Source organism: Clupea harengus, chromosome 5, assembly GCF_900700415.2.
Source record: "Clupea harengus chromosome 5, Ch_v2.0.2, whole genome shotgun sequence".
Lineage (NCBI taxonomy): Eukaryota > Metazoa > Chordata > Actinopteri > Clupeiformes > Clupeidae > Clupea > Clupea harengus.
The window spans coordinates 22,260,406-22,286,674 of NC_045156.1; the positions used below are offsets into that span (position 1 = coordinate 22,260,406).

General features: G+C 45.3%; 1 protein-coding gene across 1 annotated transcript; it reads right to left on the reverse strand.

Moving 5' to 3' along the window:
• Positions 1 to 1,494: 1,494 nt before the first annotated feature.
• dstyk (dual serine/threonine and tyrosine protein kinase) lies at positions 1,495 to 25,761 on the reverse strand. The gene is made up of 14 exons (XM_012824919.3): positions 24,295 to 25,761; positions 19,455 to 19,864; positions 13,712 to 14,272; positions 12,381 to 12,576; positions 9,765 to 10,003; positions 9,348 to 9,431; positions 8,882 to 9,058; positions 7,437 to 7,566; positions 6,546 to 6,702; positions 4,727 to 4,859; positions 4,347 to 4,460; positions 3,694 to 3,808; positions 2,925 to 3,059; positions 1,495 to 2,267 (listed from the first exon to the last, which is right to left on the reverse strand). Exons 1-14 carry the CDS (start codon positions 24,500 to 24,502, stop codon positions 2,083 to 2,085), a joined length of 2,844 nt encoding a protein of 947 aa, XP_012680373.2. The 5' UTR covers positions 24,503 to 25,761; the 3' UTR covers positions 1,495 to 2,082.
• Between the last annotated feature and the right edge of the window lie 508 nt (positions 25,762 to 26,269).

Consider the following 26,269-nt stretch of genomic DNA (forward strand, 5'->3'; position numbering starts at 1 on the left):
TGGAAGTTTTCAAATATTCATTATACAGCCTCTCTTTCACTAACAATGATTGAAACTAACTAAATATTATGTTAAATAAGTTGAATGTTATCCATTTCACTAATTTCAACACAAGTTTCCAAGTGGTGGAATACTGTAAGAATGTAGTAGAAGAATGTAGAAAATAACCTGAAAGAAACCGGAAAGTTCCCTCCTTTACAGCCTGCCGAGAAACAACAGGAAAATCTTCTTGCATGCCACAAATATGTTATTTATCTCCATCACATTCTTTATGAAGGACTTTTACAGTACACAGTTATGCATCACGAGACTGATGGTCATAACGTTTTCACCTTCATTCAAAAAAGAACCTCTGTATTGCAATGAAGAAAAGAATAAATGGAACTAACAGTAATAAGCAATAAATTGAAGTCACAAAACCATTCCCAGACGGTGTTTGTGTGGCAAAGGTTTTCATTGAACCAAACGACTACATACACTAATTTAGCGTGCGCATCCTTACAAAAGCTCTCCCGCTCTGAGGAATGTGATCACTGTAGATGATCCCCAGGAGGGTAAGATTGTGTGCACTGATAAGCCCTGTGGTGAATATATGACTGAACATCTTCTTTTCTGACACAGAACTGTTACTGTATATTTCCCTCAGGCTGGCCTGGCACATCCACTCTGGCTCACTGACCCCATGACCCATGACATGACACGTTGTCTGCATTTGGACATATTGACAGAAATGTCAAAAGTAAACCCTCAAGGTTCTAAAGGAAAGTCATTTGTCAAATTGGCAAACAGAAAAAAAAAGAAAAAATACAGTGTCACTGAGACTGTTTGTCAAGCATATATTCCATCAATGATAAATGGTTTAACAACCTTGCATGTCATGACACACAATGAATAGATGCCAAGATGTTTTGGGGAATATGTCCGTTCAGCAGAAAAGCTGCATAATACATTAAGATCAAAATGACATATGCAAATGATAACATAGGCAACAGCAGACAATAGCACAAACTCAATTGCATGAATGTACCAAAGCATTTGCAATGTGTTCAAAATGATGAGACATGGCTGTCATCATGTGCACAAGTGACTAGATGATGCAGAGGTTGAATAAGTAGTTTAGAGAATTTGAAATCTGATCTGAGAAATGTACCAAAGAGACCCAAGAGAAAAACCATGAAGTGGTTGATACTCATAGATAAGCCAAAGATAAAAAAAAAAAAAACATGAGGTGGTTGACTCACAGATTAGATTAGCCAAAGAGAAAAACCATGAGGTGGTTGATACTTACAGATTAACCCAAGAGATCCCTGGCCCCCCCAAGGAACTTCTTTTTATTACAGATGTCCAACTAGACAGTTTCATACAAGCATTCCAAAAATCGATCCCCTTCGGCATTTAGAACAAAACACTGTTTCCATTTTCACATAACGGATATGAGATGTATTCCGGCAGTCAACATTAGCCATTTTGTAAGCAGGGACGCTTCACAATCAATATGTTTCAGGAAATCATTTTATTAAAAAAAACGGCCGTCATCTCAGGATAGCAGTAATATTCCGATAACCACCTTAAATACCAACTAAAATCACATATTTTAGCATAATACTGGATATGGACTACTTTTAAAATGTCTTTCATGTCTAGTAGCAATCCTATGACAAAGCAGCCATTAGCATGCTTGCTAAGAAAGAAGCATAGTGTGTGCTAGAACATATATAAATACACAAACGCCACAAACACAAGATCAAGACAAACATCTGTGCACAACTTACATCAATGTTGTTCTCAGTAAGGTCCTCATAAATAGTGTACATTAGACCCTAGTCAAGGGAAGGAAAAAAAACAAACAAACAAACAAACTCTATGAGTTCTGCATAACACACCTCTTGGCTTGGTCACTCCAGTCTATCCATTTGGCATCGACCCAAACAGATATCTTTTTCTTTTTTTTTTTAAGAGTGTGAGTGTGTGTGTGTGTGTGTCTGTGCATACGTGCTCATGAGGGAGTGTGTTTTTGGAGTGTATTTTTGTGTGTGTATCCGTGCAGGCTTCGTCGCCCATGCTCTCTCTGTTCGTGTGGAGTCAGTTGGAGTCGTCCAGGCTGCCACTCTTCCGTTCGCTGAGGTTGCACATGCGCACCATGATGCTGTGCAGGCCAGGCTGCACGATGCCCAGTAGGGGGCGCTGCAGGGCATCTCCGTTCCAGCACGCCTCCATCAGCTGCCAGCACTCCTCGTCAAAGATGGCCAGACGCTCGGGACGAGAGCCTGCAGAGAGACCGGGGAGGCAGTGAGAGAGGTGAAGGTGAATACACACACACTAACACACAGTAGGCAGCAGTGAGTGAGACAGACATCGACACACACACACACAGGAAGAGGCAGTGGTGTGAATGACTCACTGTCTGTGTGTGTACATAGATGTCTCACTCACTGTAATCAGTTAAACACTCACAGACAGACAGGAGAGAGTAGCAGCAATAGTGAAACCAACACACACACACACACACACACACACACACACACACACACAGCTGTGTGAATGAGACAGACATCTTTACACACACTCACTACCAAGCAGACAGTGAGTCATTCACCACCATCAATGAGACAGACACACTCTCAGACAGCAATGTAGATAGACAGACAGACAGACAGGTTCAGGCCATGAAATCAGAGAGACAGCACTTCTATTAATGATGAAGCCAAGTAAAAGCACAGGTTTAGAAGCCGACAAATAGACGGACAGATATGACAGACATATATACTATAGTCATGTCAGGCTGAGACATGACATGATAAATACTGTATGTGCAGACACACACCCACACCAAGGTGGAAATATACAGACACAGACATGTGGTCCATTGACATGTTAGAGATTGAACAGTGAGGAAGAGGAAGGTGGCCAGGGGCGTTGCCCACCTCTCTTGACGTTGTTCCACAGCTGGTCTTTGCTGGAGCACTTCTCAAAGGCCTCTGGCAGCTTCACTGAGCCAGAGCACAGGTACCAGAACAGGATCCCAAAGGCGTACACGTCCACGGAGTTGTCATACTTTCCTATAGCGCGCACACACACACACACACACACACACACACACACACACTCTCTTTACTCAGCAATCACACAGAAATCTCTATCTACCGGACCACATTTACCAGACAGACTATTACTGAAGTAGCTACACATCTTTGAAGTATCGTGTCAAAATGTCAAATTGTAGCATAAATCAAACTGAAATGACCGTGAAGAAGGAGGAGAGACAAGCAGAATCGAACAGATGTATGATACCAGAGTCTTGTATGCCCCTAATGCTACACCGAGTCCTTTGAGTAGAGTATTTTAACAGCAAAAGGGTTATTGAGAAGGTAAGCCGAGATGGAGGTTTAGCTGGAGGGTGCATTACTGATACAATCTGTGTGCTCAGTCATTTTTAAATGAGACGAGCGTCCAACATACTTAAACACTGCTGCTGAGCGCATGGAATAGGTGACATGTATGTATGAGCAGTGCTAGATAGGATGTGTGGCATTCAGCGTGCATAGCCCATGGTCGTTACATTAATTAGTTTGCAGTCCATAAGCGAAGCCTGAGCGTGTTCTGCATTGCGGTGTGTGTGTGTGTGTGTGTGTGTGTGTGTGTGTGTGTGTGTGTGTGTGTGTGTGTGTGTGTGTGTGTGTGTGTGTATCTGACCTGTGAAGAGCTCGGGGGCCATGTGGATCGGTGTTCCTACGATGCTCCCGGACATCATGGCCTCCGGCTTGCAGAAGCCCAGGTCCGTTATTTTGGCCCGGTTCTGTTTGTCCAGCTGGAGTGAGGAACATGGCATGAGAACCTCTGAAAGCCAGACATGGTCTCAAGGACGAGGCCACAACCGCCATATAACCTACCCTACTTGGCTTGAATGGGTTTCATATGAAGAGATGATCATTTTTTTTTCCCACGCTAAAAGAGTTCAAAGATTTAATGAACTTCTAATCTAGTTAGAGGCATTAACAAAAGGTAAAGGACTAAACATTTAAAGAGTCAAGAGTTTATTGGGTCAACATCTTCTGTAGACTGCCACAGATATTATTGAACAGAATAGGACTAAATGTATATATATAAATTAGTATGTACTTAATTATTAGGTTTCCTAAATTTCCCTCAGGATTAATAAAGTATCCATCTATCTATCTATCTTATTATGTCTCCCTTCATATTAGCCCATGTTAACAGCCCTCATTCAGTGTTTCTGCCACAGTTTCTACCGTGTAAGCTTAGTGAATTCATTAAGAAATCAATAATAATGGATCTCTCTACTCTCTTAATGAGGCCATAGAGCGGTTCAAGGACTATGAACTCACCAGGACATTTTTCAGCTTGATGTCTCGATGCACCAGCCCCTGACTGTGCAGGAAGCGGATTCCCTCCACAACATCCAGGGCGATCTGTAACCTCTCTCGTAGTGATAGACCAGCCTGGAGCACGAGCACACACGCACACGCACACACACACGCACGCACGCACGCACGCACGCACGCACGCACGCACGCACGCACGCACACACATACGATGTTAAGTTCAGGTTTTGTGCTAGTGTACAGAGCTATGTGCAGATGCCTATATTACATAGTTCACTGTATACCAGTGTTTTTCCTGCACAAGCATTCTGAAAGTTGCAACTTTCAACTTCAACTTTCTGTTATCACTATTTCTACTAGTTGTGCTGGTCTGTACTGGGCACCTTGAGGCCTGTGTAAAGGTCTCTGTGGAGTCTCTCCATGATGAGCAGCACCGCTATACTGGAGCCGCCGCCGTACGTGTGGTCAATGACCGACCCGTGCAGATCCACCAGCCTCTCATGCCGTGGCAAGGACCTGAGGGATGAAGGAGAGATGGAGGGGGATGGCAAAGGAGGGAGCAACGGGGAAGGTAGAGAAAGGTAAGGGAGAGAGAGAGAGAGAGAGAGAGAGGGAGAAGAAGACAGTAAGGGAGGGGAAGAGAGGAGGGAAGAAAAGGGAAAGGTGAGATGAATATGAAGATAAATCTACACAGTCATGGTGAAGCGTGTCAGGCTGTGCCAGTTGGGCATGAGACTATACAGTATGCAGAGTGCGTATGATCTGTAACTCACCATAGGGGAGTTACAGACCTATACCATTGTCATGCTATTACTCTAGCCTGTCACAGGAGGACGCCTGTTCCACTTAACACATTCCCAATTCTCCACCGACTCTTAACCCAACTTGGCCATTTCATCATACAATTTTTCCCTCACACTGAAAAGAAACTTCTATCAGCTTCAGGTGTGAGGTATCGTAAGAGGCAAGGTTCCTATCAGTGTCCTAGTTGAAATGTGATGTGAACACACACCTTGTATTCAAGTAGAACATTCCACGCAGTTCCATGAAGGTTTTTTTTTTTTTTTCAGTCAAGACAAACTGAATAGAATGTGGAAGGCCGGCAATAACCTCAGAGAAACTATTGTGGCCAAACATGATGTGGTATTGAGCTACTGACCTACTTAAGGCGGCTCAGCTCATGGTTCTGGGGTGAGCACTGGAAGAATGTTTAGTCATTCTATAGGTCTCAACGCGAGCTTGTGTCCCAACAGCTGCTTACTGTAAGGTAAAGGCCTCCATTGTTTCAAGTTTTGTGGGACGCCGAAGGGGACTGAACTACTAACCGTGACACGACCAGCACCATCCCCTCACACTAACTCGTGCTCCCCTCGCTGTCCTGAGAGGGCCTTGTAGTGTCAGTGACTGCAAAGCCAGACACACACACAGGCTGGGGACACCAATACCATTTTCCATATGGATGTGATGGTGTGGTTTGGCGTGTTGACCAAGCGTGACGTGGACTTCTGTTCTTATATATCGCAGTCTACTCTCCCGGTAGAGGGTGTGTCCTTAAATAACGGATAACAGCCGCTGATATGCTGATATATTGGACAAAGACCCCAGTTGCCACACATTTCTGTAGGCCTGTATGTATGTAGGCCTTTATGTATAAAGGACATATGGAGATTAGATTAGGCTGTCGTCCAAGACAGTTTTATTCACGGATTTCTCCCTATCCTCCACATACTTGCCAAGGGCAGTGACTAGCTTAATGGATGACTGCCATGACAATCCTTTTCCAGAGTGAAATGGCCTACAGATGAACTGTGTGATGAAGGGAGAAACACTTAAAAGATCAAGATAAACTCTGAATAAATGCTGAAACTCGAGAAAAATAGGGGACACTGATCAGCAGTAGTTAGAATCACGTATATTAGCCCAATCACACTAACGAATGATGACATCCTGATTGGCTGTAATCTGAAACAACCCAAGAATGACTGCAGCAGTTCAGGTCACAATGGAAGTACCAGAGAGGGAATGTCTAAAAGATATACAAGCCTATGGGATAAAACTGTGGTCTGTCTCTCAACCTGTAAGGTTAAAATGTCATAAGTAAGTCATAAGTGGTCAGGCTGACGTAAGGACAGTATCGAGAGGCCGTTCCATTCAGGAAGTGAGAGGAGCTGCGGTCACACATCCCCACCCTCAGGCACTCACCTGGTGTAGTGGAACTCCAACGCCAGGTCGTTCCAGTGTTTGTCGTCGGGAGGAACCACTGACTTCAGGGCACAGGGGTACTTCCCCCCCCAGCTGTCGCAAAGGTAAACCACTCCGTACTGGCCTCGACCCAGCTCTCGACCTAGCTTGGGCTTGCCTGGATTGGAGAGAGAGGAGAGGAGAGGAGAGGAGAGGGGAAGAGGGGAAGAGAGGAGAGGAGAGGAGAGGAGAGGAGAGGAAGAGAGGAGAGGAGAGGAGAGGGGATATGGAGAGGGGAAAAAAAGACAGATGATGAGAGTTATAGGAAGTGTGTGAAATAGAGAGAGAGAGAGAAAAAAAAAAAGAGGCACAAACATATTAAACAAATAATCTCAAATTAAGAGGCAAAGAGCAGAAAAGAACTGCTGTAGTTTTTTAACCTTTCATTTATGTATTAGGGGCAAGGGACAACACCAGGGTGAAGAACTTAGCAAGCGTGCTGTATGAGACTCCTACAATAAGTATTTTTGGTACACTGCCCCGTGTTGTATTATGTAATTACTAGCCATCACATGGTATGTCCACACATTATGAGTTATGATACGACTCGATGGGTGAGACTGTTGTATTTGTTGTTGTGCATGTAAAGTACACTGACACATGCACACACACAGTTCAAATGAGTACGCTGTTTGTAGATCCTTTAGGGCATAAAGGCTGAGGGGGTTCTTTATAGAGAAAGAGGGAGAAGACAGAGAGAGAAGGGGAAGGCAGAGTCCTGTCATCCTGCAGACCCTTCTTTTGACTGCCACGCTATAAGAAGTTTAAGAAAGAAGGGTTTGAGCAAGTGAGAGACACAGAGAGAGAGACTGAGAGAGAAGAGGATGGAAGGAGAGGGAGAGGTGTAGTTACCGTGTAAGAGAACGTCTCTAAGAGAACGGCTTTCCAGCGACAGGCGTGCCAGCCGAGGGGCGTGGTCTTTGCGCACGCGCAGCCAGAGGTCCTCCGTCCGCTCCAGGCGACCCACGTGGCCCTCCTCCAGCTGCACACATTTCAACACGTTTATTTGGGCCGTTCTGAACACAGCGCGAGGACCGCAGATGCCAACATTAACACACGCGGCGGCATGTTACAGCTTCCTACAGCCATGGATCAGGCACACGATGCTTCTGCCTATTATTCCCATTGAACGGTCAGACTCAGTGTTTTAAGCATAGAGGTGACATCATCGCCTCCAGAGGGACACACTTTCTATTATTGCTATTACAGCTACAACCTCCGTAAAAACATTTATGAACACGCCCAAGACTCTTTCAGCATCTTCAAGGTCAAGCATCTCCAATAATTTGCACACGCACGCGTACACACGTACACACGTACACGCACAGACGGACAAACAATCAGATCAAAGTTCATATTGGCGCAACCACACAAATGTGCAGACCCACAGTGCCTGGTACATTCAGATCACAGGCGCACAAAAATGATCATTAAATCATGATCTAAGTATATAAAAGAAGAAACACAATCAAATGCAAGACACAGTGTGTGATCACGTTTGTGCCTGTGTGTATGTTTGCTCTGAGTTGCTTTACAGCTGCAATTTCTCACCTCCTCCACTTCTTCTAATTACCTAGACAAGGCGACTCCCTGGACACCCCCCCCCCCCCCCCCCACAATGCCACTCTGTATTCATGATGGAAGTCACGTGATGCAATGACGTGTGACCTCACAATAAGCACGGCTCTCTACTGAGACCAATAGGATCAAAGGGCTCGGATCTAAACCCCGGCCGGCTGGCCATCTTACTGAGCGCTGGAATGTGTAGCATGCCTGTGGTTTAGAGAGATGGTGCTGATTTGGTGGCGTTTGCCAAAGCTAGCTGCCCACAAAAGGACTAGGAGAGGACAAAAAGGCTTTGCATACTAGGTTTGCAAATCTGGCTAAAACCAAAGTGTGTAGAACAGGTTGAATAATGAAGATAATGTGGCACTCATTTGTCCCAAGAACAATAACTAATAACCAAAAATACTAAATCAACAACAACAACAAAATGGCTGAAGATGCTAGTTAGGCTATGGACTTTGGGTTAAAAAAAGAAAAATCTCTGATCATTTGCCAAGAGCTAGCCTGAACTAAGCGGATCTGGATAAGGAAACTGTTGTAATTATTGGTATATTAACAAGATGTAAACCCATTAGTGTGCACACACACACACACTGCAGACAGAGAGACAGGAGACAGGAGGAGAGAAGGATGAGAGACTAAGTGAAAGAAAGGGGGGGTGAAAGAGAGAGAGAGAGAGAGAGAGAGAGAGAGAGAGAGAGAGAGATGGCACAGACCAGTGTGTCAGGTACCTGTCTGAGCGAGGCGGCGAAGGCCTCGTGGGAGCTGTTGAGGCGGGTGCGGAACTGGGAGCATATGCTCTTGGCCAGCTTAGCCGCACTCAGACTCTCTATGGCGTCCTGAGCCACCTTACGCTTCCACTCAGGACTGATGGCCGGAGGATTCACCAACGTTATCCTCTGGATTATCTACAGAAAGAGAGAGAGGGTCGGAGTGAGAGTATAGAGGAGAGAGAGGAGAAGGAGTGAGAGCATCAGAGAAAAAGGGAGAGAGAGAGGGTGCATCAGAGAGAGAGAGAGAGAGAGAGAGAGAGAGAGAGAAAGAGAGATAAAGGGGTACAGAGAAGACAGAAACCAACAGAAAGAAAACCATGAGAGCAGGGCAGGAATGAGAGTATTGAGACTTGTTGTGTTGTGAACCTGCTGATCAGGTTTATATGATCTTATATCAGAACACTGAGTTTCAGCTCAGGGTTACCTGTTTGATCTGCTCCCACACTAACCGCGTCACGGACGACCCAGAGACGAACGTCACCTCCACATGGTAGGCAGCATTCAGAATCTGATGCACAAAGAGACAAACACTGGTTTTTAAAAGAGCTACATTTCCTTAACACAGCAGCGTTTCTTATTCATTAATACTGCTAATGACTAAATAAAACGCTAGATGGTTTGAAATTAACCCCAGCTCTTACGTGGATTTAGATTTTTTTTACATTTTTGTTAAATTAAACGGTCCTCCTGAAGAGAGCTCTGGTAGCACCTGTGGGTGTATGTGCGTGTGTGTGTGCGTGTGCGTGTGCGTGTGCGTGTGCGTGTGCGTGTGTGTGTGTGTGTGTGTGTGTGTGTGTGTGTGTGTGTGTGTGTGTGTGTGTGTGTGTGTGCATGTGCATACCTGCTTCAGGTGGTTGGATGTTATATTGTGTACAGAGGTGTCGATGTTGGACTTCTCCAGGCTGTTGAGACATCGCTCCAGCGTGCCCACGAAGCTCTCCCTCAGGTAGTCCACCGAGCTGATGAGCTTGTTGGCCACCGCCTGGTTCAGACCCACCACAATCAGCTCCTGGATCTGGTGGATGCACGACTTGATGTCCTTGGAGGCCACCGGCTCTCCGTTTGGTGTCACAATGATATCTGGGTTGGGGATAATGAGAGGAATAAGTACGTTATGAGTAAGACTGCGCGAGAATGAGTATACAACTCTGGGAATCTGATCAATTAAGCTGTTATAATAATACAAATATGATCATAAATGTGCAAATGCAAAAACAGAAGGGTGCAAATCATACATTTATAAAGTAGGCAAACTCCAGTGTTTACCTACTACAGCAGTTATTTGGCAGTGAGGTAGATTTATTAGTAGCACTTCTCTGATATTCTTTCACGGTCAGGACACGTCAAAATGGACATCCCCAGCATGTGTGTCAAATGCCTATCTAGGTTTTCATAGTTTTATGTGTAATAAAATGTGAACATAGAAGATTCTTAGAAAGATTCATAAAAACCAAGGAGCAAAAAAGCACAGCAAGGAAGTCTTTAAAAGTCCTTATTTGGTTCAGTGCCAGTCTTCCGAGCTATCTGAATGCCTCACTAAGTCGTGTTTGTGCTCTACGAGGAAAATGTGCACCAGTGCTGGTTTTCAATCAGTGCAAACTTGGCAACAACATATATTTAAAATGACGAATAACTTTTTTAGTGGGAACAAGTATTTCCATTGAAAGAGTATAACTAAATATTTTACTGTCAATTAAAACCAACATAAATGCTCCTACCAGTTAGCTTTTCATCAAACTCCTGCTGTCACTGACAGCTGAAAAAACCTACAGTCTGGGAGGTTTGAGTACAAGTCCTCTTTTTCTCTAATTCCCTCCCTCCCTGTGTCCACTTCTTGCTCTCTTTCCCCCTCCCTGCCTCTCTCTCTGCCTCTCTCTCTGCCTCTCTCTCTGCCTCTCTCTCTGCCTCTCTCTCTGCCTCTCTCTCTGCCTCTCTCTTTGCCTATCCAGAAGTTATCAAATCAGCTCAGCTGAAGACTTAAAATAGTCCAAGCAGTTGCCATGGGGATGGGACTGAACGGGTTCTACTCCAGGGCCACGAGTTCTACACTAATGTTCCAATCTACACTAATGAGGTCTGTACGAGTCCTTCCTCTGCCTTTACAGCAAACAGCCTCTCCCTCCGCTCACACACCACATCTCAACGCCCATACACAGCCTCTGCGTTGATCAAGTCAACACTTGCTGTGTGTGCGTGAGTGTGTGTGCGTGAGCGTGCATGTGTGTGCGTGTGTGCACGTGCGCGTGTGTGTGTGTGTGTGTGTGTGTGTGTGTGTGTGTACACACTTATGAGTGTGGGAATGTGTGACGTAATTGTCAGAAGTCTCCTGACAGGCTTAACAAGCTGGCCCCTGATTACTTGCTTTAAACGGAGCAGACCAGAAGCCTCTGCTCGGAACTAAACACTGCTGACCTGCAACAGACAGTCAATTGGCTGGATAGAGTTAGCCTGTGGAGGGGAAAGCCCAGAACGCTGCCGTGAGTTACGTAATGCCCGAACACTGTTTACCGGCTCACGAGTGTGTCTGTAGGAGTTACATCATTAGAGAATTTCAATTCCACCCACTCAGGAACTTTTCTCCTGCTGCTGCCCATCGGACCCACTAGAGAACACGACTTCACTGAACTGCACATGATTCTGTCAACAAATGAACGGGCTGAACTGGACTGCATGGGCCCTGAAGGGCCGCAGACGTGGGGGGCCCACTGTGAAAACTGGGTTCTCATTTTCCTTATGGCCCTTAACGCAACTCTGAAGCCTCCCAATTAGGATTTCCGGGTCTTGACCTGGTCTTTAGCCTAATGAATGAGCTTCAGAAGACAACACACGTAAACTCATTTGAAAACAGTTCCACTTTTACGGAAATCAATTCCTCTTCCAAAACTCTCCTCTCTGTCTCCCTTCACTAGTGGTCTTGTGTACTCCGTGCTCTAATCCATACCGCTGGACCATGGCCTCTGAGAGCACAGGAAACGTTTTAAGACTGTGTAATACCCTTTTTCCTTTTCTTTATTTTTAACCCCCCTTTTCCTCTCCCTCCAGTTTCACAACCGTAGACTTTGGCCATAGCTTAGATAACACAAATAGTCAGACTCCAGACAAAGCACAACGCAGTTTAGTTCTTGTTCATCTTAAGCAGGACTACGGTACAATGAAGTCTGGGTAAATAAATTGGAAAAAAAAATGCCGATTGAGTAACCGCATCCAACCGCTCAGATCCGTTTACCCCAGCAGAAAAAAATTGTCTTTTGGAAGATTTCAACAGGTACAAGGAAATCTTACTTGGAAAATTCAACAGTGTGTAACAATGCAACTCAATGCAAAGAGTATAACAAGTGACAGAATATTCTTTTGTTATTGTTGTTTTTTTAATCCCTCTTGTTTGACTCATCTGCACCTCCACCTAACATGGCAAAATTAGGAAAAAAGAAAGCATGCACCCGGCGTAACCCCTGACCTGTGAACTCCAGATTGGCGGCGTCCTCCAACAGCTGCTCCTTCATGCTGTTTAGCGTTTCCACGATCATTTCCTTCATCTCTTCTTGCTTGCGGTTGGCGATGGTCATGAGGGAGGTGAACAGCTCGCCCTCCTTCTCTCGCGTGTACTCCAGCCGCCGTGGCGTGATCTGCAGGTCCCTCTGCATGTCAAAAGCCTGCCATGCACGCACACACACACACACACACACACACACACACACACATGCATGCGCACGCACACGCACACGCACACGCACGCGTACGCACACACACACAGGCCAACACACACACAGAATTCAGTGAGAAGTCTGCAATAAGTTCACCAACACTATATAGATCTGAGATCAGACATAACTGCAACTGGGTGTTTGGTTTGAGTCTCATGCCATGAGCCTGGCCCTTTGATGATGGAGCCCGAGTGCATAGTCAACCCCACGCAGACTCAGGGTGGAGGGTGGCTAGGATGGGAGCTCTCTCATTTGACAAACAAATAATACAAACACATATTCCCCAGTTCCTTCTGACAATCCCCAGTTCCCCTTTTTATTAATAATTTCTCTTAGTCCTCCCATTTCAATAAAAGGACTTTAACTCCATGAAAAGACCTACTCGTGCCTGAACGGATGTCTACATCTAACTTATTCAGATCTGAATATCTGCTTTTCTTTCACTTGTTTAGAGCAACAACCATCGCTTATCCAAACAGGTTACAAAATTCCATCTTCAACTCCTGACGATCTGATCAGGTGCCGTGAGGCATGCCCTATGATTTCACATGCCACGACGCATAATGGAATCCTTGGAATCCTAAACGTGTTCAGTTTACTTGTGAGCCACACCTGTAGAACAGCGAAGGCCAATCTGTGTACGTTTCATTTCCCTCCAAAGCCATCTGTCCTTTCATTACAGTCATCATTTAACCCTGAGTGGCTTCACAACAATGCCAGTCACTATACATCATTAGGAAACTCTATTTGACAGTCAGAGAATAAGCTGACTTATGAGATTTGTTTTTCATAATGTTTCATGCGTCTCAGTTATACCTCAATTATTATACCTGTGCGCTAACTATAGCACTTCTGCCAAACACTGGTATTTGCATAAGAAAACAGAAAACTGAGTTTGGTTCTCTTTATTGAGCGTCTCCGTCATAAACCAAGCTTCTCTATGATGCACTGTGACAGTCTCACTTCTCTCATCACCAGTCTCACCATCCTTGAGCCTCTGGGCCTCGTTGTACGACTAAACTGACTAACACTGATTGTATGAAAGTCCAGAGCCATGACCCATGACCCAGTGGCCCCATCTCACCTGGCTGATGAAGAGGTCCAGGCAGCGGCAGTGAACCCCGTTGAGCAGGTTGGCCGCCTCCACCTGGTGGTGCTGCAGCACCAGCTTGGCGAAGGACCCCAGTTGCCGGTGCAGTCGCTCAAACGCCTCGGCCAGCATGCTCTGGGGCGGCGGGGTGGAACCGGCCACCGGACCCGTGGTGGAACCGCTCGAGCTGTTCTCCGAGGCGGCGCCGCCGCTCAGGAACCCGAGCGACAGGAGCTGGGCGTGCAGGGAGCTGCGCTCACGGTTCCGCTCGCGATCCCGGTCGCGATCCCGGTCGCCCACCCGCATGCACTCCGGAGAGGCCTCTGGGGTCAAGCAGGGTGAGGAGGACGAAGAAGAACACGAAGGCGTGCGGATGAAGCAGATGGGGTAGGGCAGCGCCTCTCTGATCACATGCAGGTCGGCTACCTGCTCAGCGCTCAGCACGTCCTGGCTCAGGGCGTAGAGGATGATGGGAATGATGTTGCGCGAGCAGTCCTCCAGGGCCTCTGTGATGGGCTGGACACCGGGGCATGGGACGACCATGATCTTTGCCTCCTGCAACGAGCAGAAGGGAAAACAGTAAGGCGAGGGCAGCACTTAAGAGGCAGAGAGAGCTGTGCAGTCGAAGTTTCATTTGCAAAAAAGCAAATGAAGTTACATGAGCAAAAGTGAGCCGTGAGTGTGTCCAACCCTTGCACTAGATGTCCTTTCTACAGTGCTCATTTGCAACCCTAATCTAACACGCTAACCTCTAATATTTAAATCCTATCGGGGCTTGTTTAGTATAATCATTGTAATCTAACTGAACCCTGCAAGAGGATAGGCCTCTAATAGGAGAGGAACAGGGCCCCCCTTATCCAGAAGATGAGTCAGGCTTTACAGACTAACAAGGCACTCCTATGTGTGCAGATATGCAAGGCGTTCTAAGTGTGTGCGAGTGTGCCTGTACGTCTATTATTGAATTTGCAGAGCTATGTGGTAACACTTCCTGAAAGACTTAAAACTTGTACAGAGAAAGAAAAAAAAAAAGGTCCCGTCACTTGCATGTCATACTGCATTATGCTGTTCTATAGTACACCCTACTTTACACGGCCAGGGAAGAGATTCTTAGAGATTTTTTCATAACACGTACAGGACTTATCGTTAGCCAACTCCAACTCATGGCCAGCTGCTAGGAGTGAACACCTAGTGGACACCTTGGAGCAGTGCCTGCTAGCACATGTTGTCCTGTCTTGTTCTGGTCTCTCGCTTCCTCCCAGGAACCTTCCTGCCTTTCACTGATCCACCCTCTCTGTGCTTCCCAAGGGTCCTTCTGACACTCTTCTGGCTGCAACCGACTGCAGCAGCAGCAGTTCCGTTTTGCGGATATCCTTCCTTTGCCAATACAATGAGCCCCCCCCCCCCATATATTTACTAACATCTGCCAGCTGTGCCCTCATACTGTGTTTTGAGGTCTACTCTGAGCATATTTGCCCAGGCAGGGCTACAATCCTTCCAGGGCTACGGAACATGAAGGGCATCCTTCCTTTGCAATCATGCCCAGGCTCTAGCAAGCAAAACAGCTCTTTGGTGTTCCGGCTTGAAGTAACCCGAATGGCTGAATTATTTCAAAGATATCAAACGTAGTTGTGAAATGTCTGCGTGTCGCCCATTTCATCTGCTCTTTTTTGACTGCCAGTGTATAATAGACCAGAGCTTTGAAGTAAGTCGTTGAAGAAAGTGAAGAAAAAAAAGTCATCATAAATGGACAAAATAAAACTTGAACAGAACTCGTGATCGGTCTCTCTCTGGTGAAAAGGATTTTATGTACAGAGTTTATAAGAAATATTGAAAATATGTACATTAGTTTTGCATGACCTGTGTAATCCGGAGATCTGCTAAAACAATGGAATGCATTCTATACATTTCACATCATGGGTGAGGTAGGAAATGACCCATGACAAATATGATCTCCTGTGTGAACATACAAAACGTGCATTTCAACTGTATTCAGGTCACCAGGGTCACAAGCAGCACTCATGAATATGTCAAATGGTTCCAATACTTAATCACTCATGACTTAACAGAATATTGTCTCTCTAAATTGATTGGTTGTTTGAGGAATGAAGACCCATCTGCGTTTTACTGAAGGGCCTATCCAAATGGTACACACATACACAGCGAGAGAGAGAAAGAGGGAGAGAGAGAGATTCTACGTTGCCCTTTTTCACTTTCTCGTGGGAATGGGTGGTCTGTGGGGCAAAAAGTTTTCGCTGTGCCATCCATTTCCATTGACAGTTTCAGGGAGAGAGCGTGAGAGCCAAGAGAGGGAGGAGTATGAAGTAAGGACATAAAGTAAGAGCGAGATAGATAGAGAGAGAGAGAGAAAAAGAAAAAAAAGAGTGAAACAGCACACTCAAGAGAGGAGAGGGATAGCGTATGAAACAGAAGAGAGAGGGAGATTGAGATTGAGAGAGAGTGAAGGGGAAAGGGTGAGAGTGTGTGTGTGTGAGAGAGAGAAAGAGAAAGAGGGAAGGAGAAATAGAGAGAGAGAAAGAGACAGAGAGCACTGACAAACACAGAGGCACAAAAGAGACAGTCAGTCCCGTCTCCAAGGCACCAGCACCAGCCAACTGAGGAGTCTCTTTGGAACAAAGATGGCCTGCAAACATTTGTTCGCCACCAATCAAAAATAAATAGCGTGTTTGACTTGCAATGAAGGCAGTCCATTTTCAAATGTAGTCCAATCAGAAACCCGTCTCCAGGCTGTTTGGAATCCGCAATTTGACCTTTTTTTATGTTGCATATTGTGAAAAGAAAGCACCGGTTCAGGCGCAGACAGGCTGTTTGTGCGTCTATTTTTATCCTCCGTCACACCCGTCCTCTCGATGAACACATACCAGGGCTCCTTTCTTTTCGGCGTGTAAATTGATTGTTTCAGTGACGGCCAACTTGCTTACTGTTTAAAAAGCAGTGTGGTGGGGGTTGGGCCTGGGTTTGGGCTTGGGCTTGGCTACTGACTAATAAAAGCCTGCTCACTTACAATAACCTCAAGACCTACTCCTGAGATGTCTCAACCTAGTGTTGACAACCCAAGCAAGAGTCTCACCTTTTGAAAAAAAAATACAGACGTTGGTTTGCTCCCAAGGCAAGGTGGCTTAAAAAAAGAACCAGAAAAATGTGTCAACAGGAATGGAGATATCTGCCATGGTCTCTCACAGTGCACTTGCAGAGGGTAGCATAGGACCAGGAATTAAAGGGGAGGGGGGGAACATAATTAGCGTGTTAGCGAGTTCATTAGCCTACCGCCAAAAATGGGCCGGACTTACTTAGCAGGGCTGTGGTGAATGTAGCAGCTGGGCGACAGTCTCTGTGCCTTTATGTACCAAAGACAGCATTAGTGGAGCCCCTTGCACTAATGACTCGAGCCTTACCGCGCAAGAGAACGTGAACTCATCTAAGATTCCTGAAGATCTGGCTCTGTAATAGATAAGGCCCTCATCTAGCACATACTCCCACCAGATCAGACCTTGGACCTTTCCAAAGACAGCTACTTCACGGATGATTCAGCTCAATAGTTTTGTGACGTAATGAATAGACTAATTATGGCCAAGAGTTTAGCAACATATGTGGTCACGTAAAGCTTTCCTCAAATGTATATCCGGAGAATATTCTCTGATGACGTTTTTGCAGTATTGCTGGTGTTTTCATTGCAACCCAAATACTTGCAGGAAGAGCGTGTTTACGAGAAGCTTTACCAGTGCTGAGAAGACAGGATGAGGCACCAAACACAGGTCACAAGAGCAGTCTCTTTGTTATGAACAGACACTTTCAAGTCATTTGTAATGTTACAGATGAACAATGCGTTTTGTGGGTGACTGAGATCATCACCCCTGATCTAGTAGATCATCACCTAGTATCATAAAAGTTACCTTAAAGGAGTTTGAGGATGTCAGGAAACATCAAAACATTGTGACACAACTTCGTAGTTTCCCTGTTTAGGTTATTATTCAAATGATATAGCCTAGAGAATTTTACCAGACTCTGATGAGATTCAACTCTTCTGGGATTTCCCACAGATTGAGATCTCACATCCCATTCATCCTGCATTGACTGAGGGCACCTCAAGGGACAACAGGCCTTTTACAACACGCTCACTTTCAGTAGAGGCATGTAGCCAAATCCAGGTCCAATTCTTTGTCACTCACATTTAGTTTTGGATGAAAACATTCCAGGTGTCAAGCATTTCAGGTGGTACATCAACATCCACAAGTTTAGTAGCCACTGAAAACAGACCATAGGTCTTTGTTGTCCTGCTACCGTGTTTGTGCAGACTCCCAAAGTATCTTCCATGGACAACACAAATATCTTCATTTCCAGGACCATTACCTCCTGGCCCATAAGTTAGTATCTCTGTGCTCTGTTTGAGCTGCAGTGGCCTATGACATTTAAGGACACTACTTCTTTGGTGGCCTCTGTGAAACAGGCATATGATGGGAGATTTGAAACAGGCATATGATGGGAGATTTGATTTGCCAAGGAAGCCATATCTATAGATCTGCTGGGTCTCCCTGGCTTCAGCCTGCCTTAATGGAATCATGTCCAGACGAAAGGTTATCAATCCAGCCTGTTTACAGCCCAATGAGGCAGATGAGCAGTAAAAAATAAAGAACAGAAAAATAATAAATACAAAAACAGAAAGAAAAAAAAAACATCTATGACCATGACAAACTAGAAAAGTATTTATGAGCCATACCCAGGGGCCAAATAAATACTGTCATTGCCATGGCAACCACATCACAACAATGATCGTTTTGCCCACATCATACCCACCCCCCACTTACTCGACACGACTTTCCCCTATTTCTCTTACCACTCCTCCCAGCCAAACTCTTTTCTTCTTCCCTCCCTCTGTCCCTACTCCTCCTCTTCTCTCTTCGCCTCCCTCTCTCTCTTCTCATCCCCGGCCTGTGCCCTGGTCATGTGAAAGGCAGCAGACCTGGAGCGGAGATGGGCCCATTATGTAAGTGGGGGCCGCTGCTGCCGCCTGAGGCAGAACCAGCGCTGGAGTAGATCAGGCACCCAAAGCAGGAGCTACGGGGGGGCCACAGCCTGCCCTGAGGGGGGGGGGGGGGGTCACGATCTCTGGCCTGGGCTCAGGGTTAGGAGGGACTGGAGGGATGGGGCTGGGTGTTGGGGCTAGGGTTAGCCAAGGTCTTTTGACTGAAGGATTAGCTGTGCCTTGCTCTGGGGCAGCATGTGATGTTTGACACGAGGGACAGGGCGGGTTTGTGGAGACGCGTCACGCCTCAGAATCTCACTACCTGGACGACAGTGCCGATGACAGACAGGCATAAAAGTTTTCCTATGAGGTCAAATTAATGAGGACTAAAACACTATTTCTTCTGGTGTCCAGGCAATCCATCCATCCTTACTGACCATTGTAGAGAGCTGTTGCTCATTCTTTCCACGGGACCTCAAGCCCTGCCAAGCTATTTCAATGCCTTTTTTTCCACCCTGCTTCTGACAACTTTCTGCTCAACAACAACTCAGCAACCTAGATTTTGAGCAAGAGGATTACAGCCCCCCCACCCCCCTACCCCATTCTCTTCTTGATAGCCCTGAAACAGGTTCAATCAAAAACTTCCAGGTAAGTCTCTGAGCCCGAAAGTTTAAGCCTTTAAAAAAGTTACGTGGGAAAACCAATAACATCCTCATTTAACTTCATTAGTAAACCAACACCCCGTTTTTTTTGTACCTGCAGTAGCGAGTGGTGCAGCGTGATCTCCAGCTCTGCTAGCCGGTGCGCCGGATCCTCGCACTCCTCCTGGATCTCCAGGTCCTGGCGGGGCACCGTGTCCCATCGCCCACAGTGGGCCGCCAGTTGATGCACCAGCTCATACTGGCCGGGCAGCGCCAGGCTGAGGCGGGTCTGGCGCCCGTGCGTGAAGCACAGCTTCCGCCGCTTGCAGAGGAGGCCCTGGGGCCCGCAGGGGGCCCCGGCGTCGGGACCCAGAGGGAGCAGGCGCTCCCCCAACAAGCAGTTGAGCAGCTGGTAGCGGGCCGGGCAGTCCTGGCCCAGCAGCAGGATGTACGGGGTACTGCCCACCACGCCGTGCAGGTACTCCTCCTCTTGCCGTGGGAAGGAGATGCAGTTGAGCTGCATGCCTGCGGAGGATGAGGAGAGGAGAGGGAAAGAGTGAGTCACACAGAAAAGGAGCAGAAACCGGATAGACAAGTCTCTAGCTGTGTGCTCAGGGGGGGAAAAGGGCGTTCAGACTGTCTGTGGACAAGCAGCTATATCCGAAAATGCACTTGGTTGACAGATCTAAAAATCAATATTTAAACTACATATGCTATACAGAGACACTGAACAATCAAATATGGGATAGGGAGAGTATGTTACACTGAAGGACTGTCCTGACCCAAGGCTTGCTAACTGGTCCATGCATTAAAACAGGACAGGATATGGATGGTGCACTTCACTGTATCCTCCCTGCTGGCTTTTTCCATCTAAGCATACATTCATTTTCACAGATATTTAAGTTTAAAAATGGTGTATATATGAGCTATGTATGAACTTTTGTTGACTACAGTTCCTTTGCTGTCCACACAGTATTTTAGGAGAAGGCTACAAAAATTGACAATCCGCAAAATGCAAGAAGTCAGTCAGTTTAACTATCAGCATATGAAAACAATTTCCAATATCACGCACATAAAACAGTAAATTAGTGCTCCCAGCCTAATTCTGTGCAGGCGGTTGCTATGACAAATCTGGTGTGTGAGGATCATGTGAACATGGACAACATTTGAAGCCTGAATGATTGTTCAGGCTTTTAGGTCCAGTGAACAGTGCCCAGCTGGTACAACAGGAGGACAGGAAGAGGCATGCATTTCAAACTGTTTGGTATGCCAGAGCAGCCAGCCTTACCAGCCAGCCCAGAACATATAAAATTTCATAATAAACATGTGCAGTGGTGCACAAAGGATTGTTACCTCTTTTATACACTCTTCTTTATGTAATGTGTGGCCTATTGGTCATATCTGCTAACATTAGCGCATTTGCTATAGCCATTCATGCAGTTGCATTAGGTTTGGATACATATAATAGGGTATGCTGTTTATATGCCTAAAGGCACGCAATACAGAAGATAAACAAGTGGGAAAATATTACTATTTTGAGCATCTGACCCTAAAATACAGAGATGTGTTTTTATCCATTCTCCTCCTCCAGCTTAGTGCTATCAGTGAGTGAGTGAGGTAGAGAGGGCCTGTGTTTACTGAGGAGAGAGGGGGGTGTGGCAGGGGTTCACTCTCTCCTGAGGGGTTCCGTTTCATGACCCATCCCAAGGCTGCTCCACAAAACAGCAACAGGGATTCAGTCATGCTCATGCGCAGGTCCTGGCAATAATCCCCAGAGCTGCTGAGTCATAGTCCTCCAGCAGGGCAGCTGGTGTGTGTGTGTGTGTGTGTGTGTGTATGGGGGGGGGGGGGGGGGGGCGGGGTATACAACAAAGAACAGAGGGGCAAAAAATGATTTCCTACAGTTCTCACACTGCTTGCACCCAAAACGCACCATACCCTGCACACACAGGCACACACACACACCTCTGTCAATGCTAATCTGTGCCTGGCCTGCTTGTTGTTTTCCTTCCACACTGTAGGTTTTTTTTAAACGTACTGCTGCCCTTACTAATCCCCTTCTGTGCTACAGTATGAGAGAGGGAATATGCTGCACTCGCCTCTCTCTGTGTAATCATGGAGCTTTAGAGGCTGACAGGTGATGGAGACATATCAGAAAACAAACACACATAAATACACAAACACAAACACAAACGTACACACATACCTGGGAGACTAATTAACCCATGTGAGCCTGAATGCAGGCGCACTACATTAAACTGTTCAGCAAAGCATTTCAGACACCCTTACCCTTATCTGCATCACCTTTATTGGTTTAAAACAATCACAGACCAATTTCTGTTCTGCCATCATTTTTAGGGGTATTTGCCTCCAGCTCTCGGCGCACTTGGACACACCAGAATCCGTTGTGCATTTTGTGAGTGATAAATAAAGCCTCCAGAAAGACTGAATTGTTGTGGGGTTTTTTTGCTGTGCGACTAGAGAACTGTGTGCCGTGATTTTTTGACCACTTAAGTGAGCAAGTTAAACTGATCTCTCTTAATCTGCTGGGTACAGAAAAGGGAGAGGGAGAATGAGGGAGGGGGGAGGGGAGGGTGTCTGTCTGGGCTGCTGAAAATACCAACATAAAGGCTGATGCTTTGGGGAGACTCTATACTAGGCCTGCACACCAAAAAGAAAAGAGCATTTCATCGATTTTTGCAGCTTCATGGTTCTGCAGTGAGAGGTTGCCATGCAATGAAGAGAGGGAGAATTCGAACACATGATGCTAGGCCTCACACAAGCCAGGGATTCAGGCAGAGCAGATGTGGTGCCGACAAACACTATTTTATACCAAAAGCTGCACAATTAAAGTCCTCCTGGGAAATTCTATCCTAGTACACAAGGAACACTAAACTTAATTGCAGCCTTCCCGCTTCATCTTTCAATTTAGGGGGAGCATCATGTCAACCTAACTAATTTGACTAAGAACAAGTTGATTCTCTGAGAGCCAGAAGCATTACTGCTATTTGTCAAGCCTATGCAGAATCCAATTTGATGCTCCTCTGATAGTCGTTTTCTGACAGCAGTCTTGATTGAGTGAACAATAAGAATAACCCAATGACATTCATAATTAGGAAATAGGATAAACACACCCATTAAAAACAGTCTGGGCTGAACTTACAGCAAAATGATTGTGATCTCACAGCGATCGTCTTCTATTTTTGTGTCTCACACCTCATATTGCCTCCTCTGCTTCCTTCCCTCTAATCGCATCATCAAAATCAGTACAATCAAACCCTGACTAATATATGACGACAGACGAGGCAGAACACTTTAATATGCACCACAACCTCTGATAATAATCTCATGACACCATAAAAATACATCAAGCTATGCTGTTTAACACAATCATGAAATGTATGTAAATACTTGAGTTTGTCAACCTTAGACAAGGTTGTCAGCTTTACCATCCTGGTTGACAAAAGAGCCAAAGGAGTCATACTAGAAATGGTCCACTCTCACAGCGGCAATGCTAACGGTCGTGGCCAGAAACCTCCATAAAACCATATCACTACACTACAAGATTTAGGCCCAGGCTTTTACCCACAGGCATATTAGATCTATACAGCTCACGGGTATGATGAATAATCATACACAGCATTAATAACACAGAACAAAATGCACCATTTTCCCAGTGCCGTATCAGAGCTGGGACAGAGTTTTCTGTTGTAGGGTTATGGGCCTAATACTGGACCTAATCATGTAGCTTTCAAATATCTTGAAATATTCTCTAATCATTCTTAAGGCCGGAGCTTACAATCCCCTCCCAACATACAGGTTTGCACTACTAAAAACAACTTACAAGTAAATGAACTGTAGAGTCTTGAGTAAGAAAGATAGGTTAATCAATCTTACTCAAACGCCTACACGTCCACATGAACTTTCACACTGTGGCTAAAAATGACCACAGTGACAGAGCAACAATAACATGAAACTAACTGCACTGATTAACTGAGGCCATGGGTTCTGAACCCATGTTATAATTCCCCATCCTTACACATCCCACTGATGTCACCCTAATATGGGTAACATCATGAGACTTAGGGCATTTTGAGCCAACTTTCTCTGACTCCGCGTGGGAACTTCTGTGGCTTGCAGTTTAAGGATACCTCGGAGTGTAGAACAAATGCCTCTTTAGCATAAATCAGTGTCTGTCCAGAGTTGTTGGGAAAGCCTGATGGCTAGAGTAGGCCTACTGTTTACACTACCCTAAAAAAAGAGTCCAGCAAGGCTTCTCTGTTTCTTCTGAAATTGCACGATTTAATTCTGTAGGCAAGTTCTCTTAACAGAGGGAAGCATAAACTGAGTCATACTTGGGGTTTTAGACGTCTCTCAACTGAAAACCTCCCTTTTTACTGCCCCTAATCTGCTTGGAGCTTTTCCCCCTTCTAAATCCTTTTTTTTCTGCCGTTAAAACTCAGAGGCAAATCTGCAGTTTCACAGGAGAAAAGGGCACACCGATTTCAGCTTTAACCTCTATAACTGTCACAGCTGCTTTTGCTGACCACTGGAGCCCACCTCCAAAACACGACCACGGAGGTATCTCCAATGAAACGTTTATTGGGTTCTTTTTTTTGCTAAAGAGGGTTATTTTAGGGTTCCTTATTGCTAAAATCCACAGTCTTACTCCATATGTGTGTGCAGACTTGGAGATGGAAGGCCACAGTGCCTTCTAAGCTTTAACACGTGGGTTCAAATTGTGTTTTGGGGAGGGGTGTCTGACTGCAGCGGGTGCAGTGAGGTGAATTGGTGCACCCCTTTGCAAACGTGTAAGTTGTCTCTTAATACTGACCCAGGTTTTCGTAAAAAGTGTCATTTTTTACAAGAGCAAAAGCAGTTTCACATATGGTGAAAAAAGAACACAAGTTGATGACTACATACAAAGAGCTGCACAGGTGTTTTGCTCGTCTTACCTGCTTCCAGTGCTGCCGTCCCCGTGTTTGCGGCTGATGCACAGGCATTGCTGTAGTTCTGCCTGATCTCCCGAAAGAAGATGTTCGTCTCTTTCAGGTTCTTTCTGAGCAGTCCGGCTTGTTTGTTGTAACTACTGAATATCTTTGTCAGTTCTCGAGCCAAAGGAGTAGCTTTCTGTGGGTTGCCGGTGCCACCGCTGCTCTCCATGACTGGGAGGCTGGCTAGCTCACTCCGAAGCCACAGAGTAATGTTTGGTCGCCACAGGTAGAGCAAGCTAGATCACCCTCAAACAGAAAGGCTTGCAAAATTGCACCGTATTCACCTTCGAAACGCCATGAACAAATTCTTGAGCCAGGGTGAGAGTGGGTGCGCCAGTTCTCAAAGTCAGGGAGTTTTCTATAAACTGTTGGCAACTTAAACAGTTAACCTATATTCCGTTTTAACAATTAAGGTTCTGTTTTAGCTATGTGACGTTATAGCTATTATGTGAACTAAAAATATCAGTTCGAATTAACTTTAGCTACTTATCATATCTGTTACTTCCACGGCAATTAGTGACACCATCAGAAGTCATTTTCAGCTAAATGTTAACAATACCACTAGCCGTAGTTTGAAAGGAAGTAACGTTAGCGGTAAAATCCCAAACAATAACACTCCCTACTCTCTTAGCTAGCTAGCATAGCTAACGTTAGCTAATTTAATGGAGAATGAACTGTCAATCTGAGCAAATCAAACTCAGTCAAGCCAACTATAACGCAGCTAGCTAGCTACCTATGTAGCTCATTGGAGTCCAATACATGCAACTGAAAAAAGTAACGTTAAGGTTATTCCCCTTCAAAAGGGTAAAACCAGTCACGCTTGTCACTACTGTATCAAATCCCGGATAAACAAAATTCCAATGATCACTTTCACTTTGAAAACTGGATCCAGCCATGTAACGTTAGCTTTGGTGCTAGTAAACAAGCTCTCTACTACCCGCCTGCAAAAACTAGCTGGCTATCCTTCTAACGAAAACAAGTTTCCTCTATTAATATTATGGAATGGTCTTTTAACTATCTTGACAACACGTATCCAAATAATTGTTAGGATCCCATAGTTAGCAAATATGCTAACTAAATGAGAATCAGTCGGTGTTTTCTGGTGACAAACAAACTTGTTCTCGCTACCAAGACTGAATAATTGCGTATAGTGGCTAGCTAGCTAGCGAATCCAGAAGTCCCAGGGGATGGTAATTTTGTATTGCACAGCTAACACTATCTGACAAACACCCATCAATTTACCTGCTAAAAGTCTAGCAAGGAGTTATTACTAACTCGCGAAGTCTCTGCAACTTGAAGATGTCTCCCGGCTTAAAACAAAGGTATCCGGTCCAGTCAAACGCTCTCCAATACATAGAGATCCGCATTGATGGATGTGGATGAAGACATGCTCTCCCCACTGTTGTGAGAGCTAGCACTAAACTCAGCCTTCAGGAAAAAGGGGCGGAACCGTGGTTATTGCTTGCTGATGCAGTATGGAACATGTAGTTAGGCAGGCAGGCCAAATGTTCTTTAATGTTAATCTGGGAATTTCTAAGTATTAACATCTGATCCATTGTTAAAATAAAAAAGAGATATGAGATTTTTAAATACCATATAGGCATACCTATTATTATGAACTGAACAATATTAGTATTGTTATGAACCACTGTTACATGGTCAATGTAATATGGAATGTGTCTGCAAATCCAAATATTTTACTCCTTAATATTTGCTATATTTTACTTAATGGGTGTTTACCTGTAAGTGTCTTACTCTCATGGGGTCGAGAGGTGGGTGTTTGACTCCTGGCAAGAGACAAGCAACACTTCATCGGCATTCATAAAGACTCTTTTTTTGACAGTAAGTCATTGTCATTGTTAAAGATTTGTATGTATCATAAGCCTCAGTGAGTAGTGAGCCTTGGGGAATCTGATTTGAGGCTACTGGGCTGTCT

Bases quoted from the DNA above. Each gene is read 5' to 3' on its own strand.
- dstyk (XM_012824919.3), bottom strand. From the start codon at position 24,502: ATGGAGAGCAGCGGTGGCACCGGCAACCCACAGAAAGCTACTCCTTTG. The intron at 9,059-9,347 runs GTAACCCTGAGC...CTCTTTCTGTAG, and splicing joins TGTGGGAGCAGATCAAACAG to ATAATCCAGAGGATAACGTT. The intron at 7,567-8,881 runs GTACCTGACACA...AAATGTGTGCAG, and splicing joins TCGCCGCCTCGCTCAGACAG to CTGGAGGAGGGCCACGTGGG.